Genomic DNA, 21,284 nt, shown 5'->3' with positions numbered 1-21,284 from the left:
AAAAAAAAAACAAAAAACAAAAAAACCAAACCTCACCGGGACCCGCGTCCCCTAGCCAGTACAAAGCTCTTACTTGGGGGTGAACATTGTCTGGAGGCCTCTGGTTCTAGCCTTTCTCAGGCTTCTGGAGCTGGCTGAAAGTGTATATATCACGGAATGAAATGAGCATAAGCAGAGAGCACATTCTGAGGACCTACTAAGCGCCAACAGGGGAGAGATTTCGTGTACCTGGCCAGACCCACCATCTCTCCATTCACACCTGTGTAAGAGTTCTTGGCTTCCGGGTGTTAGAATCATCCGTCCAGGCAAGGCCTCGTGTGTACTTAGAATCTCAGAGGCACCGGGGTGCACAGGCTGGGGCAGGGTAGCAGGTTGTTGGTCTGCAGTGTTGATGCTGTGGCAGCCTCAAAGACTACATGACAGTCCAGGTCCTATGGAGAGGGCTGCGGGGCCAGCAGGAGGGTGAGACAGAGCTTGTAGAGAGATGCCTTTTGGAGCTCAGCCTGCCTCATGCACGTTGCATGGCTTTATCCTCAGAGAGCCACTTATTCAAGGAGTTGACAGCATCCCGGACCTTCATTAGGTTCTTGTTGGCTCCATGTCGCTCCATCACTCAGCTTCTCCTCCCCAGGGCCTTCAGCCAGTGCGTGGAACTAGCACGCTGAGGAAGGTTGAGGATGGAGAGCCTCGGACCGTGCCTGCTGGAGTCTGTGAGCTCAGAAGCCCAGGAAGGGAATACTGGAACACAAGTATACAAATCAGTAAGATGAGGCTGGCGTGGCAATACCTGCCTATAGTGCCAGCTACTCACAAGACTGAGTCAGATGGATCGGTTGAGCGCAGGAGTTTGAAACCTGGGCAACAGAGCAAGGTCCTGTCTTGTGAAATAAGAAGAAGTGATGTGGGTGAGAACGAGTGAGTGAGCTGTTATGTCTGAAGAGTCTCAATGGGAGGCGTACAGTCCATGGTCACTGTGGCTGACAGCTCTCTGAGGAGACATGGGTTTCAAGGGAGAGGCCCAGGAAGTAGCTAGCTGGCCAGGCAGGTCTAGTGGCTTCTGGGACTTTCATTATGTGGGCAAAAATCCTGCCTGAGGAGACGGAGCAACTGGGGATTGGGCCAGCACTAGCTTGGCATGTGCCTCATTTTCAAGGACCAGATAATAGCAGTGAGTGCTGAACTCGGGGATGCTGGGGTTGACAGGTGCCTGATTGGGGACAGGATGTGACTTCCTGAATGACTCCTCCTTGCTGAGTCAGGTCTTCATAGGGAGGGTTTCCAGGCTCGGGGGTGGGGGTGATGGGGCTGGTGAACCATAATCCTTCAAGCCAGGCAGGCCCTTGAATAGTCATTCTGCAAGTACTTGGACACCTGAGCATTCTGTTCCCTGCTGGGGTGTATAGGCAGGGTAGATCTGCCTTCCCAGGATTCCCTTCTCCCCACATTGTAAGAATGGCCCTGGGTGGTTCCCAAAGTAAAGGTTTCTGGCCTTGTCTCCTCCCCTGACCATGGTTCGCAAATGGGACTCTGTTGGTACCTTCTCCTCAGAGTAGTTACGGAGCCCCTCAGGGATGAGAGAGACAGTTTGCTGTGGGCAGAGGCAGCAAAAGCTGGAGTTTAGGAGTTCTGCGAGGTCTAGGTCTGGGAGACATGTTTGCCACAGGGAGGTGACATCAGGGAGCCCTGCCATCTGGGAGAGCAGCCAGCACCTCAGGTGACCTTCAGTGCCTCTGGGGAGATGGAGAACAGTACTCAGAAGTATTAATTACTGTACAGAATCCACTAGACGCTTCCTGTAGTGACAACCATTAGAATTTAGAGCCTGGCTGTGCTCTGTCTTCCTCTAAAAGAGGAAGCCAGCTCTGTGTTCTGGAAGAGAAATGGCTGAGGCAGTGTGGGGCAGAGTGCAGGGAGCCACGGTGGACCATGATTGAGTTGTTTCTATCCTTAGCCCTTCACCCCACATATATGTCACACAGCTGGGATGAGCCCCGCCCTCCTGCAGCCTGGATTATCCTGAAATGCTCATTAGTAGTTACATGTGTACATCTACGGCCAAAGTGATGGCTCATGGGAGCCAGTCAAAGGCTTGTAAGCCCAGCAGTGGTGGTAAGGTGGAGACAGGCAGATTCCAGGTCTCACTGGCTGACATCCCTGGAGAATTCCAGGCCAGTGCCTACAGACACAAAGGTGAGTGGCCCCAGAGGATTGTCTTCTGGCCTCCATGCACATCAGACACATCAACATATATACACACACACTTTCTCTTCTCATCACCCCCCATACCCCCCTCAAACAAAGGGAAAAAAATTCAACCAAGTTCAAGGCCAGTAAAAGACCTTCAAGGTTCTCAAAAACCAAGGTAGATAGATGGCTCTTGGGGAACAGTAAGTCTGACCTCTGGACTCATATATGTGCATATATGACCATGTGCTCACGCACTCTCTCACACACGTGTGCACCTTCATTTTCATATATCACCCCCGCTTCTCTCTCTCTCTCTCTCTCTCTCTCTCTCTCTCTCTCTCTCTCTCTCTCCCCTCTCTCAGCTCCATTTAGTCTCTGATCTACAACTTTTTTTATGTATATGGGTATGTTTTGCCTGCAAGCATATCTGTGTATGCAGTGCCTACAGAGGCCAGAAGAGGGCATCTGGTTCCCCAGAACTGGACTTAGAGAAGTTTGTGAGCCTCCGTGTGGGTGCTGGTAATCTAACTCAAGTCAGTCTGAGAGAGCAGGCAGAGCTCTTAACTGCTGAGTCGTCGTCCTAGCTCCTGCCTCACTATTTCTGAAACTGATGAATGAGTTCTGGCAATTTGGTTCAGCAGACTTCCAGAGGCTTCTGAAGGGTTTGAGGGTAGGAGCGCGTGCCTGGTTGGTCTTCAGAGATGTGTGTGTGTGTGTGTGTGTGTGTGTGTGTATCACCACTTTCAGTGTGAAATACAGATACTTAACATGTCTTCTATAAAGCCCAGCTGTGTTGAGTGGCTGGCATCAGCCTCAGATGGGACATTCCACATCTCAGCCAGGCCCCAATGGTCCCAACACCCACCTCGGCATGCTCTGCCTACAGCAGATAGCCAGTCCCATGCCTGCCGACCACCTCTGCCCACTCTCTGTCAGCAGCTGGCCCTGCGTGCAGGAACCCCTAAGGATCCCTGTGATTGGCAGTCCTCCTGTGCTAATTGCACCCCAATCCACAGAGTCATGGTAAAGACTCAGCACCCACCCTGCACCAGCTGTGCCCAAGGCAGCCCCCTGCCTTGAAGTTGCCAATGCAGGGCTTCCCAACTCTTGGTATCCCCTAGCCTAGGCCTACGGCTAGAGAGCTTGGGACAGCTCCCTGGAGATGCTATTGTGTAGCCAGCCTCAAACTTGCTTTGTAGCTGAGGATGACATTGACATCCTGAGCCTCCTGCCTGCATCTCTGAAGAGTTGGGAGTCCAGGTATGTACTGCTGTGCCCAGCTCAAATGCAACTTCAAACAATAGCAACAGCCGTTTCATTCCAGCTGGCACGAGGCAGAGGCAGGAGGACATCTTATGTATTCAAGGCCAGTCTAGTTTATGTAGTGAGTTGCAGGTCAACTAGTCTCCATAGTGAGTTTTAGGCTAACCAAGGTTACATACCTTACCATTGATGGCTGCATCAATGGATCTGGAAGCCATGGAGGTGGAGGGCTAACCTCACAGCTGGTTGATGGAGGCGCCAGTGGAACCTGACCTGCCCAAAGCCTGTGTGCATTTTGCTCAGTCCCTGAGCCTGTGTGCTACTGTTTCGTTACCTTCAAGATGTGATAAAATGTTGCACACTTTAGCAGCTGCTGCCCTGGAGGGATGTAAGGTTAATGGGGCAGCACGCAGGAGCCTGGCTCAATAGCCAGTTCACACTCTCCCTGAGTCCTTGGCCCTTCCTTTTTATGCTCCGTTCCTAGAATTACCTTCTGTAAGCATGATGAAAGAGAGGACCAAGTATCATCCCCTTGGCACTCTGGGCAGTGATCTCTCTGTCGCATCCTCTGTCATCCCCCTTAGCCCCGGAGGAAAGGGACCTTCCCACAGCATGCTTGGAGAAGCTTTGGGGTTAAAACCAGCTGTGGTTCAGATAATTAAATTCTATCTGTGTATTCGAGGCCAGAGGGAAGGAGAATCGAAGGGTGGGAACCATGTGTGGCAGGAAGGACTGAGTCACTGCTGAGGCTGGTGAGTCACAACCCAGGGAGCATGCCCCTTAGGATTCAGGATCAGTTTGTGGTGGGCCAGCTAGGGTGACTGGGCAGGAACGCTGGGTTGTAACCGCTCAGAAAGCCACTGCAGGACCTTAGCTCTCATGATCTCTCCAGACCTTCAGGGTTCCTGAACGAAGTGCCAGTAGATGAGATGGGAGGGCACAAGGGTGAGAGCAGCCAGTGCAGCCAGTCTGAGAGGACCTGGCTGCCCCCCACGGAGCATGTCCCAAATTCCAGGTTCTTGAGCTGAGACCCAGGTCTCTGAAGATAGCTCACAGAGGGCTGACTGCTCTCAACAGGGGGGCCCCAGTCCAGGCAGAAGCAGGCAAGCTGTGTAGCACTTGGGGCTAAAAACATACTGCTTAGATCCAGACTGTCCTGGGTTCAAGACCTGTCTGTGCTACTAGCAGGGTTCTTAGCATTCGTGAACCTCAGTTCTCTTACCACCAGAGTAAGGAGAATAGTCTGTGCCTGTGTGGATCTCTGTGATAATCTGTAATAACAGCATAACTATAAACCCTTCCTCTGGAGCAGTGGTTCTCAACCTTCCTGCTGCTGCGACTCTTTAACACCGTTCCTCATGCCGTGGTGACCCCCAACCATGACATTATCTCATTGCTACTTCGTAACTGTAATTTTGCTCCTGTTATGAATCATCATCTAAATATCTGTGTTTCCCCGATGGTTCCAAAGGGCTCATGATCCTCAGGTTGGGAACTGCTGCTGTGGAGCCAGGCACATGAAGGATGTCCCGGAAGTGCTGGCTGCGGCTGGAATCACCACTCCCAGGCTAGTTCTAGGCTTCTCGGACTGTTTCCCTCACTGCAGAATAAGGCCGATAATGCCAGATGTGTGCTTTATTTTGAGAGCCAGACTTTGCCCCTCGCTTTATTTGAGGGGGTAACGGCCGTGCTTTGGGCGTGTCCTCAGCAAGATATGGTTCAGTTCTGAGCAGGGTCCCATGAGCCTTGCATCTCTGGAGAGCAAGCAGTACTGCAGGCTATGTCCAGTAGAACTTTAGAAAGGGACATTAGGGGTGTGTGTGTGTCTGTCTGTCTGTCTTTCTGTCTGTCTTATCTGTCTTAGTTTGTTTTTGATTGGTGTGATAAACACCACAACCAAGGGCAATTTGGGGAGGAAAGGTTTTTTTTTGTTTTTTTTTTTTTTGACTCACAGGTTATAATCCATCATGAAGGAAAGAAATCAGGATAGAACTAGAGGCAGAAACTGAAGCAGAGACCATGGAGGGGTGCTGCTCACTGGCTTGCTCCTCATGGCTTGCTTAGCCTGCTTTCTTAAACCATCCAAGACCACCTGACCAGGGTGGACTCTCTTCCCTACATCAATCATTAATCAAGAAAATGTCTTGCAGACTTGTCTACAGGTCAATCGGATGGAGTCATTTTTCTCAAATAAGAGTCCCTCTTTCCAGTTGTCAACAAAACAAAACAAACCCCCCAACCAACCAACCAAACAAACAAACAAAACAACTGACCAGCACAGAGGTATTGAGGCTAGGGGTGTGGCGCTTACCAATAGCACTATAGAGCCAAGTAGGGACTCTCAGCTTGGAAGAAGGAAGGGAGAGGAGAAAGGTCTGATTGACCCCAGGAGACAGGACTTGGGAGCCAAGCTGTCAGGAGGCCAGGAGGCCAGGTTAGGCATTTTTGCCAATGCCAAGAACCCAGCCCTTCCTGCAAGACTAGCTCAGCCTTTTGCTCTTGGAGCTAGACTTGGGGTACAGGGAGCCTCCAAATGGACAGTGTGCTTTGCTCTGGCCCAGCCCCCTTCCTTCTGCCTCTCCACAACCCATCTGTGCCTATGCCATTGTCTTAGTTAGGGTTTCTATTTCTGCGATGAGACACTATGACTAAAGGCAAGTGGGGGAGGAAAAGGCCTATACGCACTATAGTCCATCACTAAAGGAAGCCAGGACAGGAACTCAGGCAGGGCAGGGTCCTGAAGACAGGAGCTGATGCAGAGGCCATGGAGGGGTGCTGGGCTTGCTTTCCATGGCTTGCTCAGCCTGCTTTCTTAAAGAACCCAGGGCCACCAGTTTAAGGATAGCACCACCCACAATGGGTTGCCCCCTCCCCATTAATCACTAACTAAGAAAATGCCCTGTACCTGGATCTTACAGAGGGTTTTTTTTTTCCCCAATTGAGTTTCCCTCCTTTCAGAAAACTCTAGCTGTGTCAAGTTGGCATAAAACTACCCAGCACAGTGATGGGGTGGCAGCCTCTGAGGGCCGCACTGCCCAGCCTCCTGTGTGCTGGCTTCTGCCAGGGCTAAGCCGGGAGCTGGGGTTTGCTCCAGTAGTCTGTCCCACGGGGTGGCCTCCTGTAGTTACGGTGTCTCCTTTGGGCTCCAGTGCCTGCCACCTCCACCCCATGTCTGATGGTGTCACCATCTCTTTTTCTCTGTGTCCCTTTTGTCCTGTGGTGGCTTTTTGGTTCCTTTGGTCCATTACGTCCATATAGAAATTTTAAATTACCTCTCAGTAAACTGTTCGAAGGACACCTAAATCACAAATATGGATTGAAAAAGCAGTCAAAAACTAGAAGAAAAGGATGTTTATTATTTTTGAAAGCTAGAGCACATGTAAAAAATTTACTTAAGATATTTTTAGAATCTACTAGATTTTGTTTATATTATGTGTGTTTGTGGTATGTACATGTGAGTAGAGTGTACGTGGAGGGTGGAGGCTGAAAGTGTAGGATTCCTGGAACTGGAGTTACAGGTGGTTGTAGACTGCCCAATGTGGGTGCTGAGAACTGAATTCAGGTCCTCTGCAAAAGCAGTATGTGCCTTTAACCTCTGAGCCATCTCTCCAAACCCGGAAAGAATTCTTTTAAAACTTTATTTAATTTTATGTTTTTAAAATTGGCACTGAATAGTACCCACATTTATGGGCACAGTGTGTAAAGTCGGTGCAGGTATGTGAGGTGTGCTATGCTCAGCATCCCTCCCCTGTGCTCAGCATCCCTCCCCTGTGCTCAGCATCCCTCTCCTGTGCTCAGCATCCCTCCCCTGTGCTCAGCATCTCTCTTCTGTGCTCAGTGGCCCTCTGCTTGCTTTCTTCATGTAGGAAACCTTCAAGCTCCTTCTAGTTCTTCATAAAATGTGCAACAGGTTATAGTGAGCATAGTTTCTTTTTAAAATACTATTTCTACTTGGGATTTGAAGATATATATATATATATATATATATATATATATATAATACATATAGTGGATGAATAATATATGTGATTTGTTAGAGTGACTTACAGGCTGTGGTCCAACTAGTCCAACAATGGCTGGCTACCCACAGAAAGTCCAAAATCCAGTAGCTGTTCAGTCCATGAGGCTGGATGTCTCAGCTGGTCCTCAATAGATGCTGGAATCCCAAAGAAGTAGACTCCAATGCTAGTTAAGGAATGGACTTGCCAGTGAGAGTGAAAGCAAGCAACCAAAGAGAGAGAGAGAGAGAGAGAGAGAGAGAGAGAGAGAGAGAGAGAGAGAGAGCTTCCCCCTTCCAGGTCCTTTATGGAGGTGACCAGCAGAAGGTATGGCCCAGATTAAACATGGATCTAAAAAATGGGTCTTTCCAACTTCAACAAATTAAATTAAGAAAAGCGGTCTCATGGGCATGTCCAGCCATTTGGCTTTTAGTTATTTCCAAATGTATCAAATTGACAAGCAAGGGTAGTGTGTAAGTGATTGCCTGCTTGTATGTGTGTGCACTGTGTTTGTGTCTGGTGCCCACAGAGACCAGAAGACATTGGATCCAGTGGAACTAGTTCTAGATAGTCATGAACCACCAAGTTGCTAGCTGCCAGCTGGTGCTGGGAACCGAACCTGGGTCCCCTAGAAGAGCAGTCAGTGCTCTTAACCCCTCAGCCAATCTCTCCAGCCTTTTGTTTGACTTTCAGCTGTCTGCTCCTTACACTTTCTTGCTTTCTCCATTACCTAGACCTCAAGCTGTCACACGGGGTCTGTGTAGTGTTGGGGACCCCTGGATAGAACTCAGGGACCCACAAGCTTAGATGGGAAAGTGACTCCACTTCCCCTCCACTTGACCCCTGATGATTTTCTGGCACGTACGGCAGCAGCAAAGCCCCTCTGCTATTAGCAGGGCCTGGCATTCTGACATGGGTATTTTTAGTTTATGGTGCAGCTGTCGCACAGTCTCCAAGTGTTGGTTATGTTCAATATTATTTCAGAGTTACCAAAGTTATCTGTGGCTCAGCTCGTGTGATTTACTGTGTTAATAAAGTAGTGTGTGTGTGTGTGTGTGTGTGTGTGTGTGTGTGTGCGCGCGCGCGCGCACGCGCGTGCACGCACATGTCCCAAACTGGATTGTCAGTATTTGCTAGCTGGGTCATCTTATGGCTGGTTTTCTTAACCTCTTTGCACTTGAGAAGGACTTTAGCCTTCCGAAGCCACACATGCCCTGTGGGCAGCTGTCCATCCCGAGGGCTGCGGGGGCTGTGTCTGCTTATTTACTGCTGGGGCTGCAGTGTCAGGTGGGCTGGGTGCTGCGTTAATGAAATTCCTTGGTGTGGCAGCTTTGCCCAGGAGGTTCAGATCCCCTGAACTTTGCCTGCAGCCTCACCAGCCATCCGATGCTGGCTGGGTTAAGCCCTGCCTGCTGTGAGGTACACTACTGGGTCAGGAAGCCAGCATACTTCTGCCTGCAAGCACTGCCTTGGAAAGGGTTCTGCTAGACCCACTGCTCTGGTAATCAGGGGGCACTCCTGTCTTCTGAGGCTGTGGGGATGATTTTTCTGTCCCCGCATTCTTGGTTTTGCAAAATAGGAAAGCGGACTTCTCGGAAGCTCTACAAGACTTGCAACTGGGCAGCAGTTCGGAGTCACAAAGAACCGGAGCAGAGGCTAAGCACACGAGAAAGTACATTTCAAAAGAAGTGTTGAGAGGCAGGGAGTGGCTGCGGGTGTGTATTAAGTTTCTAGAAAAATGTCAAAATAGCTCTACAAGAAAAACAACAGCCGTGGGGGCAGAGCAACACCGTGGGGGTGGAGCAACACCGTGGGGGTGGAGCAACACCGTGGGGGTGGAGCTCTGGATCGGCAGCCACAACTCCCAGTTCACAGCCTGCCCTCTGCCACCCACCCATGTCCCTGGCCTTTGGCCCTGCACTGCTGGCATGGCCTTTTGTCTGCATCTCTTTGTCTGCCACAGATTCCTCCACCCAGTGCCATGGGGATTGGGGGCCAGCCAGATTCCTGGCCAAGGCTTTTGGAGAATCTTAGTCATGCTCGGAAAGGATTTTGCTTATTTTTTTAGTTGTAAAAGGATGGTTGCTCTTTCCTGAAAAAAAAAAAAAATCTCACAAAATGTGAGATTAAAAATAAGACAGTGCAGGCTGGAGAGATGGCTCTGTGGTTAAGAGCACTGGCTGTTTTTCCAGAGGTCCTGAGTTCAATTCCCAGCAACCATACTTTGGCTCACAACCATCTGTAATAGGATCTGATGCCCTCTACTGGTGTATCTGAAGACATCGACAGTGTACTCACATACATAAAATAAATAAATCTTTAAAAAAAATGTACAAAGTTCTCAAAGGACTAATAAAAATATTTTTTAAAAAATGTTAAATAATAAGGCAGTGCTAGGGAGATGATAACTCAGCAGTTATGAGCCCTGCCCTTCCAGTACCCTCATCAGGAGGCCTACAAGCACCTGTAACTACAGCTCCATAGGATCTGACCCCTCTGGCTTCCGTGGGCACCCACATTCACATGTATACATGCAGACATACATGCACACACATAATTAAAAATTAATAACTATTTGTTAAAAAATAAATAAAAATAAGAGAGGAAAAAGACCCTCAGTGGTGATCTTAACCACCCGCGGATGAATGCTCTTAGCCAAGTGGCTTCTGAGGCCACAGTGACTTTTCCCATGGAAGAAGCCTCAGGTCATATGTATGGACAAGGCCTTGGGAAGGCCTGGGCCACTTATACACACCCTCCATTCTTAGTCACATGGGCTCAGAAATGGGGAGACCCCAGCCTTTTTATATGAGAGGTTTTTTTTGTTTGTTTGTTTTATTTTGGTTTTTTTCTTTTTAGAGGTGATTTTTTTTTAAAGATTTATTTATTATATGTAAGTACACTGTAGCTGTCTTCAGACACTCCAGAAGAGGTCTTATTACGGATGGTTGTGAGCCATCATGTGGTTGCTGGGATTTGAACTCAGGACCTCCGGAAGAGCGGTCGGTGCTCTTAACCGCTGAGCCATCTCTCCAGCCCGATTTTTTTTTTTTTTAAAAGGTTGATTTATTTCTGCTATATGTATGTGTACTGTGTATGCATGCCGTGCCTGTGGAGGCCAGAAGAGGGCTTCAGACACTCCTAGAACTGGAATAACAGGTGGTTGTAAACCCCAATGCTGGTGCTATTGGTGATCTGGGTGGTCTGGTCTTTCCTCTCTCCTCTCCTCTCCTCTCCTTCTCTCCCCACCCTTTTTTTGAGACAGGGTTTCTCTGTGTTGTCCTGGCTATCCTGGTCATGGGACTGACTTTGTAGACCAGGCTGGTCTTGAACACAGAGACCTGCCTACTTCTGCCCTCTGAGTGTAAGGATTAGATGTAGGGTCGTAGCTACTAAATACATAATTTTGCCTCACTTCTTGGTATTATGTCCTCAGCACTTACATTCACGAGCTTCTGCTGGCAGCTGTGGCGTCTCATCGTGCCCCCCCCCCCAGTGGTTTCTTTCCTCATTCCAGAGAGTCTTCCCTCTGTTTTCAGTGTGTGTGTGTGTGTGTGTGTGTGTGTGTGTGTGTGTGATACAATTAATTAAATACATTTTTACAGATGAGAGAAAGCATGTGATATTTTAGATATTTTATCTCGTTCACTCATGTCCTAAGCATTTTGCCATTTTAAATAGCATGGCGGGGATGCAACTCAGTGGTTGAGTTTCCTTGACAGACACATAACTTCGTGTTCCATCCCCAGCACTTCAAAGGAACAAAACAATGAGAAAAATGGTACTGGGGTGGTGTTGGATGGACTGTACCCCCATTCTGGGCTGCTTCTGCCAGCACCCTCAGGCTTATTGTGTAAGGCATCATGGGAGGCTGGCAGATAAGTCAGACCCAATCCCTTTCCGTGGAATGTGGATGTAAATAACCCTTAATCCAAAGCAGGCTCTAGTCGCTGTCAGCTGACGCTTAGCGCCTCTGGAACGCAGAAGAGTTTTGTCTCAGCTTAGTGGGCTTTTACGAATGTTGAATGAGAAATCTGAGATTTAACTTCACAGGACAGGGCGAGGGTTAGGAGCAGCCCAGTCAAGGGGTCGGGTGGGTGGGTGGGTGGCTAGCCCAGCTGGCGGGTGTCACTAGGGAACAGGTGGGCTTTATCAGAGGAGCTGGGTCAGCTGATTGCCTGGGTCTGTGGGGAGGGACACATACAGGGGCTGCTGGAGACCCAATCTAGTGTGAAGTGGGGACAACGTAAGCGCGGTGGCCATTTCCTGGCCTTGTTAATTTTGGGAGTGTTCTGGGTTTCTGTGGGTTTGACTGATTGATGCCAGAGGCAATGTTTCTTCAACTGAGGGCGTGGGCTCATTCAAATCAAGCTCATTTTCTGTTGTGCCTTCTGTCTGTGAGCTTTGAAACTCTCCTGTAGAGGGTCTGAAACTACAGATAGGAGACACCCTGCTCCCAAGGCAGAGAAAGGGAGAGAGAGGCTTCATGTCAAGGGGATGTCTCTACCAGCCTACAGTTCCTGTAGCATAGACTAGACCTGCTTTCTGCCTGCCCATTTCTAGCTCTGGACACTTAAGATTGACAGTCATGCCAAGTGGGGTGCTGGTACACTGGAGACCATGGTGGTGGTGGTGGTGGTGGTGGTGGTGGTGGTGGTGGGAGTGTGGTGGGGGTGTTGGTATGCTGTGCCCACAGCCTGGGCTCTCTCTGTCACCCCTGACCCCTGACCTTACATGGCCCTTCCCAGCCCTCACAGGTGCGATGACGCAGCAGCCCCGGGAGGACTTTGACAGGAGTGTGGAGGATGCCCAGGCCTGGATGAAGGTGATACAGGAGCACCTTCAGGTCAACGACAACACGAAGGGGCCCCGAGCGGCCCTGGAGGCGAGGCTTCGAGAGACAGAGGTAGGCAGTGACCTGGCTTTGCTGGTGCTGTGGCATTGCCTACCCCCCCCCCCATCTCCCCAGTTGTTCATACTCTGACCTGTGTTCAGCTGTCCTGGTCATTGTGCTTAAAATATACATTCTGATCAGGTGGTCTGGAGCTGAGGCTGAAGTTCTGATGTTCCAGAAAGTTCCACAAGATGAACCTGCTATTCATTCATACTTTGGTCACAAGGGACAGAGCCTGCATTCTGTCCCTTCCGTTCCAGGGTGGGAATCTGTACATCTGGGTGGGTCCCCTAACCCTGCTGGCTCAGGCTTGGCTCCGCTCAGGACCCACTCCTTGAACTTCTGGATTGGTCCACTTCTTCCATCAGTGGGGAGGGTTAAAAGGCTCTGGTTCAAGGTGGAAGAGATGGATAAGGCTCTTAGAGACTGTTCGAATTCAGTTCCCAGCATTCGTGTTTGCTAGCTCACAACCACCTGTAACTCTAGTTGTGAAGAATTAGGAATCTCTTGTCTATCGGTCTCTGCAGGCACTTGCACTCCTACACACACATGCACACACACACACACACACACACACACACACACACACACATAATTAAAAATAAAATAGCTGGGTAGTGGTGGCACATGCCTTTAATCCCAGCACTCAGGAGGCAAGACATCTGTGAGTTTGAGGCCAGCCTGGTCTACATAGTGAGTTCCAGGACAGCCAGGGCTACACAGAGAAACCTTGCCTTGAAAAAACAGGCAAACAAACAAAATTTATTTTAAAAGGTGGGGGGGAATGTGGGAAAATGGCTCAGCAGTTAAAGGTTACTAGCTGTTCTTTCAGAGGACCCAAGTTCCGTTCCCAGCACCCATGTTGGGAAGCTCACAACAGCCTGTGACTCTAGCTCCAGGGGATCTGACACTCTTTGGCTTCTGAGGACACACATTGGTTTGGTGACAGATGCATCCAGAGGTGTGCTTTGCCAGTCTCCCAGGTGACTCTCAATCCAGTCAAGTTGACAGATGAGATTAGCCATCCAAAGAGTCTTTTGTTTTCCTCTAAAACTCACCATGGTTTTTATTCTACGGAGCTAAGCTTTGTCTGGCGTTACAAGTCCTTCATATCCATGACCTCTGTGCCCCCATTGTCACCCCTCACAAGCTATGTGTTCCTCCTTGATTTCCTGTCAGTAAGCCTTAGCTCATGGACTGCATCTCCTCAGAATACCCATCAGCTTGCCATGAGTGAGTATGTGAAATGAAAAGTAGCCAGTCCTTTCTGACTGCTACTAGCCACCTAGCTTCTGGGTGCCCCCTCGGTTCCTTGGCGGCGGCACCACTGTCCCCCAGTGCTCCTCCTCAGTGCCTGTCACTGAAACCGTGCAGCTGGTGAGGAGTTGTGAGTGAGGAGGGCTCAGAGGGACGTAGGAGGAACTGTTGGCCAGGCTGGTGTGTGTCTGTGTGTACACGTGTGTGTCCGTGTGTTGGTGAGTATGTATGTATCTGTATGTTTGTATGTGTATTCTGTGTATATGTATCTGTGTGTATATGCTTGTCTGTGTGTGCACATGTGTGTCTGTGAGTGTGTGTATGAGTATATGTGAATATGTATGTGTGTCTGTTGTATGTGCTTGTGTGTATGTGTGTGTATGTGTCTGTATGTTTGTGTGTGTGCTCTGTGTATATATATATGTATCTATATCTATATGTATGTCTGGTGTTTATGTGAGTGTGTGTATATCTGTCTGTGTGTGTGTCTCTGTGTGTATATGTGTATGTGTCTGTATGTATGTATCTGTGTGCTTATGTGATTGTATGTCTGTCTACGTGTGTGTGTCTGAGTGTATGTGTCTCTGTGTGTGCATGTGTGTGTCTGTGTATTTGTGTATATGTGCATATGTCTGTCTGTATATTTGTATGTATATATCTCTATGTGTATGCCTGTGTCTATGTGCATGCATGTATATGTCTGTGTGTGTATATATATATGTCTCTGTAGGTATGTATGTGTGTGTATGTAAGGGTCTTTGTGTATATATATATATATATATATATATATATATATATATATATATATGCATGTATAAATCTGTCTGACTGTATGTTTGTATGTGTATGTCTCTGTGTGTACATGTGTGTGAATGTATGTGTATGTGTGTGAGTGTGTGTGTATGTGTGTGTGTGTGTGTGTGTGTGTGTGTGTGAGAATGCACTCAGCCCTGGAAGTGGGAAGAGGACTGCCTGCCCCGTGGATGGACACTGGATAGGCCATATTGTGGTCACAGGTTCCCAGGCCTGGCTTACTCTGTCCACTCTCCAGTCTCAGCCTCATTGGTTCTGAGCTTGAGCCCCGTCCTCATATTTCTCACCAGCTTCTAGACCCCTTCCTGACCAGGTCATCTTCGCATTGCTGGGGTCTGGCTTCCAGAGGCTGTGTGTGAGCATCCCTAGCTATGTCTTGTTTCTCCACTTTCACTCCTCCTTCTTCTCCTCCTCCAGTTGTGGGTACCATTCCTGTGGGCATCAAATGTTGCCTCCTTCAAGAAGCCCTCTTGGATTTTTCCTCAGGCTTCTGCATGGTGGGCATGAACCAACCCTTCCTCTCTGGGCCCTCTTTCTTTGCTGTGGTCTCAGCCTCTCCCGACCTCAGGGCACAGCAAATGGCTCTTCCCACCTGGTGAGGGGCAGGGGCAAGCCTGCAAGTTTGGGGAAGGGAGGTTGCTATGCGTTCTGTCTCTTCTGGGACCTGCTAGCTCCTTTGCCCATTCAAAGAAGCATCAATATTACAAAGAGCGGAAGAGCGGAAGAGCGGAAGGTCTCAGGTACCTTCATGATCCCCTAAATCCAGCCTGTGCCTCTCCTATCAGAGATGGATGGGCAAAGGCAAGATCGCTGGGTAGGGAGGTTGACCTTGGGGAAGAGAACTTTGACCATGCCACCTCAGCGTCAGGGTGGGTCCCTTAAGGGTGTGGCCTGGGAGGTTGAATCTTACTTCTTCCCCAAGTTAAAGGGTCTCTTGGTTGCCAAGGCTAGTGGGGTCCACTGGGACTCAGGGTCCTAGGAGACTTCCTGGTCCTTTAGTCTCTGGCTTCTGCAGGTCCTCAGTGTTCTTAGCTGTAAAATGAGTAGCAATATATCCTTCTCACAGGTGCGAGGACTGTGGGCGCTCCTTCATACATCTGGCCACGAGAGATGCCATCTCTTAATTTTTGTTATTAATCAGATCAAATTTCTGCCAAATATCCAGCCATGCTGCAAGACTCCGATCCTGTGGTGTGGGGCAGCAATCTGCGTGCTGGGTGCTCTTCCAGAACAGTGGTTCTCAGCCTGTGCGTTGTGAACCCATTGAGGGGCAAATGACCCTCTCACGGGGTCACCTGAGACCATCGAAAAACACAGATACTACGTCACTGTTCATCACAGTAGCAAAATGACAGCTATAAGGTAGCAACGAAAATAATTTTATGGCTGGGGGTTGCAGCCTTAGGAAGGTTGGGAACTACTGTTCTGGAACATTCCACAAATGGCTCTTGCATCTTCAGCCTACCTTGGAGGTATTGCTGTCTTCCTTGTTGCTGATTATTACCGAGTAGGACACAAGGGTTCTTGTCTGAGGCCCTGATGTAGCCACTGCCCAGAGAGGGTGGCTTGCCACATCCTGCCACTCCACAGAACAAACAGAGCCTCCTCTTTCTTGTAAGGATGCTCTCCACTCTCCACTTGGCTTTGTCCCACATAGAGATGGGGACAAGGGAAGGGAACTCTTCTAAGTTTCACTCTTTATAACGTGTGATGAAAAGTCCCCAACAATGCCATGTCACCCTGGCTAGCTTTTATCATATGGAGCCAAGAAGATGGAGTGGGGACTATTTACATGTGTGGGGGGATGGTCTGACCACAACAGTTGACAAAGTGTTTACTTGCATGCTTTGTCAATATTGTTAAAAACAGGATATATATATTGGACACTGCAGGAATTGCTGTGTTGCCACTGGAAAGGACTGCATAGAGTAGCCCTGTGGTCTGCCTGAGGTCACACACTGTCAGAGAGGGTCACACTTGAATGTCAGGAGCCCCTCCTTCTCCATTCTCTGAGAAGGAGCAGAGATAACCGGGCTGCCTGGGGTATGAAAACTGACAACTAATCCTGAGGTTAGGTCAGGAGCGCTGCCAACAAGCCATGTGAGTAGGCAGAAATAAAAGAGAATAAAATGAAGGGATTCTATTGTCTGCAAAAAAAAAAAAAGTAATAATAGTGGACAATTCCTGTGGCCGGGGCAGTCGGGCCAGGCGACATGCTAACGTGGGGCTTACTGCAACCCTGGCATTGACTGTAACTATTACTCCCTTCCTGTCACAGGTCTGGTGTACAGAAGTCATATGGCAAAGGTCACCCTAGAGTGATCTTTTAGTCCATAAGTGGCCCTGGAATACGTCCAGTCACCTGACAGGAGGCCAAGCTTATGTCTCTGAATAATAACAATTAGTAGTGACAATAGCCAAGGCAAGGCGCCACTTGCTCGTCCTGGGAGAAGCTGAAGGCCAGATGAGATAAAAGATGCAGAACATCTATGAGTGTGCAGCCCCAAGAGTTAGCAGGTACAGGACTGTTGAGGTGGATCAGGAGGGTAAAGAGGCTTACTGTGTGTTCCACTTTCCTTCCATGGCTATGATATCACGCATGACCAAAAGCTACTGAGAGTGGAAAGGGATGATGACTTCCAAGTCACAGTCTACCATTAAAACAAGTTGAGGCAGGATCCCAAGGCAAGAGCTTGAAGAAGAATCATGGAAGAACATTTTGCTCTCTGCTTCTCTTTCTGTCTCTCTTTCAGCTCAGGCCCACTGCTTAGGGATTGGTGTCACCCACAGTGGGCTGTGTCCTCCCCCATCAGTGGACGCTCAGGACAATTTTCTCACAGGCATGGATCCAGGCCAGTCTGCTCTGGGAGATCTCTCAGCTGAGACTCCTTGGATGAATCTAGGCTATATCAAGTTGAGAGCTGAAGCTGTCATAAGCCTGATGGTGTGAATTTGATTCCCAGGGCCCAGAGTAGGAGGTAACAGACTCCCAAAAGTTGTCCTCTGACCTTTACGTGCGTGCTGGGATACATATGCACCCATACTCACCCACACACAGCACATACATACACATGCACGCACGTGCACACACAAATAATAAGTTTAAAGATAGAGATAAAGAGGGAAGAGGCTTGGAGAGATGGGCTAGGGAAAGACAAAACGGATGTAGACAAGGTTCTGGGGTGTCCTTGAGTGAGTCACCTCTCAGGAATAGATTGTGCAATTTCTGTCACCCATGGGCGCAAGACCTTGAAACTAGGGCAAAGAGATGTGACTGCTTTTGAGCCTTGGCTGAGGGGGAGGGGGACACAATGACCTCTGACAGCTGACTTGAGGGTTTCACTTCATGGCCACACACACACACACACACACACACACACACACACACACAAACACACATGCACACACACACACATGCACACGCGCATGTGCACACGTGCACGTGCACATGCACACGCACACGCACACGGTGATGTTCACTACCTGCATGTGTTTTCTTCTGAGTAAAAGTCTCAGAGGTTGGCCTGCTCATAAACCACGATACAGGATGAGAAAGGCACATCCCAGGAGAGAGCAAGCCTTGTCTGAGTTAGAGGCTGGGCACAGCTCAGTTGTCAAGGACTGTAATGACCTCCGGAGCTCCCTCTCTTCCCAAAGCCTCCTCAGGCTTCAGCACATCACAAGGGTGTAGGGCCTTCGGCTGAGCTACAGCAACTGTAGCCTTGAAATCCAGCTCTCGGCGCAGGTCCATTGTTGGTGCCTGGTGGTGCCATGTCTGACCCTGGGAAACTGACTGTTGTACCCACAGAAAATCTGCCAGCTGGAGCCTGAAGGATGCGTGAAGGTGGAACTGGTCCTGCGGGCGGCGGAGGCCCTCTTGGCAACTTGCCAGGAGGGCCAGAAACCTGAGATACTGGCCCGGCTGAGGGATATCAAGTCTCAGTGGGAGGAGACGGTCACCTACATGACCCACTGCCACAGGTGGGGACAGTCAGGGGACCTCACGGCCACATCCTCAGATGCTGGTGACTCTCCTTGCCCATTGCCATACCTACCCTTGGGGCCCCTGTCTAAGTGACTCTTTCCAGACTTTGGGGTCCTGGGAACAGCATGTCCTCTTTGGATTCAGGCTAGTGCCACTTTCTAACAACAGACAAGCATAATGGTGACAGAGAGTGGACACTGGGAACTCAGTTTGTTGCACCAGCAGTCCTAGTAGGCTCCTGGTTGTGTCCTCTTTGTAAAGGCAGACATAGGAAGGCCTGGCTCTGACCAGGGAGATGGCTCAGTGGATAAAGTGCTTGTTGTGTAAGTGTGAGGACCTGAGTTCTAATCCCCAGAGCTCTTGTAAGTTTGAGCGTGGCTATGCATGACAGAACAGAGCTTTCTGCCTTCCATACCCTTCCATCTAACATTACAGACAAACATCTTGATGCCAGCTGCCAAGATGGAGCTATCTCCACACTAGAGAGGTGGAACCTGAGGCAGGTGAAGGTGCAGGGCTACCCTACCCTAAGAATTCACACGGGTCCTTCATCTCCATCCCTACCTGGTGACCACTAATTGACCCACGGATAGGTTTTTTTTTTTTCAACCTAACATCAGGCAAAGTCCCAGGGGCAATCGTCTCCTAATTGCTTTCAGGCAGCATATTCTAAGGGCCTGGGGCCACTGTAGGTAGAGTGAAGGATTTGAGTACTGGTAGTGGAAGTTCAGAGCCAGAATCTGGGGTGCTGGTGGCTCAGAGGCACCTGGACTTCATCTCCCTAGCAGGATGCTGAGGGTACACATGGAGTCTGGGCTTGGCCTCATCTTGGGAGATTACTCACAGGACTGGAGGTCTCACAGGAAGGAAGGAAAGTCTAGAATCTGGAGTGTGACTAGCACAGAGAAAGCATTATCATGTCCCCAGAACAAAGCTCCTAGAATCTGGGAGGGGTCAATGACAGGAGTCAGCAGGCAGGCCTCACAGTCCCACCACCTCTGTCCATCCCACAGTCGCATCGAGTGGGTGTGGCTCCACTGGAGCGAGTACCTGCTGGCCCAGGATGAGTTTTACCGCTGGTTCCAGAAGATGGTGGTCGCGCTGGAGCCCCCCGTGGAGCTGCAGCTGGGCCTGAAGGAGAAGCAATGGCAGCTGAGCCATGCCCAGGTGCTGCTGCACAATGTGGACAATCAGGCTGTGCTCCTGGACAGGCTGCTGGAGGAGGCGGGCTCCCTGTTCAGCAGGATCGGGGACCCCAGCGTGGATGAAGATGCCCAGAAGAGGATGAAGGCTGAGTACGATGCTGTGAAGGCCAGAGCTCAGGTCAGTGTTGGATGGCTCCATCACCCAAACACCTGCCCACTCCATCTGCCTCTGCAGTCCTCTGCAGCTCATTCATGGTCAACCCATTCACCACCCACCTTCCACTCAACCTCCTGGCCCATCTGCTCCCTTCCTGGAGGCATCAGGGAGCCTCCCTCCGCCTACCCCTTCCCTCAGACTATACACTCTACCTCTCCAATCCACTTAGTCACTTATCCATCAGTCTAGCACTCCCCAGCTAACTAGTCTATTTATCCCTAAACTGCTTAGCTGTCCGTCCACCTGCCCGCCCGTCTACTCACCCATTCAAACATCCTCCAAGCACTAATCATTTTCATCTGCTTTCTTGCCCACCATCCACTCACTGTCTAATACCCATCTTCACCCTTGTCTGTCCAGCACCCGGTTACCCATCAACCAGCCTTCTGCCCCTTACCACACCCAGATGTGAATGTTTTCAAAACCTAAAGCCTGACCCAAATTGGTTCCATGTTCTGCAAGATGGCCGGTTTTGTTGTTGGCAATCTGTCTGCCTATCTATCTATCTATCTATCTATCTATCTATCTATCTATCTATCTATCTATCTACCTATCTATCTATCATCTATGTATCTATCATATATCTATCATTTATATATGCATGTATCTCTCTACCTATCATCTATGTATCTAGCTTTATCTAATGCATCTATATATCTATGTACCTATCTATGTATGTACCTATCTATTTATCTATCTGTAGCTGTGTATCTATGTACCTATCTATGTACATATTTATGTACTTATCTATGTATGTATCTATCTATCTATGTATCTATCTATCTATCTATCTTAGGTAACTACTCCTTCGCATACATGTGTTTGTGGGAGAGTGTTCATGCTCCCACAGTGATGAGAACTAGAGAGTCAGCTCTCCAGGGCGCTGTCTCTCTGCAGGGTCTCTGCTCCTTCTGGGCATGAAAGCCATCATTCCTCTTACAATCTGAAGGAACAGACCCAGCACCCAAGACTCAGATGCGCTGTATGCTTCAGGCTGGTGGTCACAGTGTTCTACTTCTGCAGCAAAGTGTCCCTTTCTGTGGTGTGCTGTGGTCTGCAGTCCCAAAGGATTGTCTCTCTTTCCCATATTCCTGCTGGTGTTGTGGGAGGAAATTTGCTTATTTAATTGTCCTCAGTGATGATGGCCTTAGGCAGCCCCAATGAAAAGGTCATTCGACCCCTCAAAGGGACTATGACCCATGTTCTGGATGATTTCTAAGGTAGAGTCCATCAGTAGGGAGAGGGGTAGGTTGGGGTGTGATTGTGGTCTTTTTCCTACTTTGTGGGTTCTTCTTTCTTCCACCCTTCTCCACCTTTCTCCACCCTCTAACACCAGATAGGAGAGATGAAAGAATAGAAGGGTAAGGGGGAGACATTATCATTAGACTACTTCCTGCTAACTAGGGGTATCTAGTTCCTTGGGGCAAGTTTGGTCTTTGCTGTCAGGATATCTAATTTCTTCTTCTTCTTCTTCTTCCTCCTCCTCCTCCTCCTCCCCCTCCTCCTCCTCCTCCTCCTCCTCCTC

At 49.3% G+C, this 21,284-nt stretch overlaps 1 protein-coding gene across 1 annotated transcript in view; it reads left to right on the top strand.

Moving 5' to 3' along the window:
- Positions 1-21,284, top strand: part of Syne3 (spectrin repeat containing nuclear envelope family member 3) — a 77,576-nt gene that overhangs the window by 22,292 nt on the left and 34,000 nt on the right. Inside the window, exons 2-4 of the mRNA XM_029541210.1 lie at positions 12,197-12,354; positions 18,221-18,393; positions 19,411-19,720. Of these exons, the coding sequence (XP_029397070.1) occupies positions 12,211-12,354; positions 18,221-18,393; positions 19,411-19,720 (627 nt within the window). The 5' untranslated portion in view covers positions 12,197-12,210. The remainder of the gene's footprint in view (positions 1-12,196; positions 12,355-18,220; positions 18,394-19,410; positions 19,721-21,284) is intronic.

Source organism: Mus pahari, chromosome 7 (genome assembly GCF_900095145.1).
Source record: "Mus pahari chromosome 7, PAHARI_EIJ_v1.1, whole genome shotgun sequence".
Lineage (NCBI taxonomy): Eukaryota > Metazoa > Chordata > Mammalia > Rodentia > Muridae > Mus > Mus pahari.
This window is presented reverse-complemented; position numbering and strand designations above follow the sequence as displayed.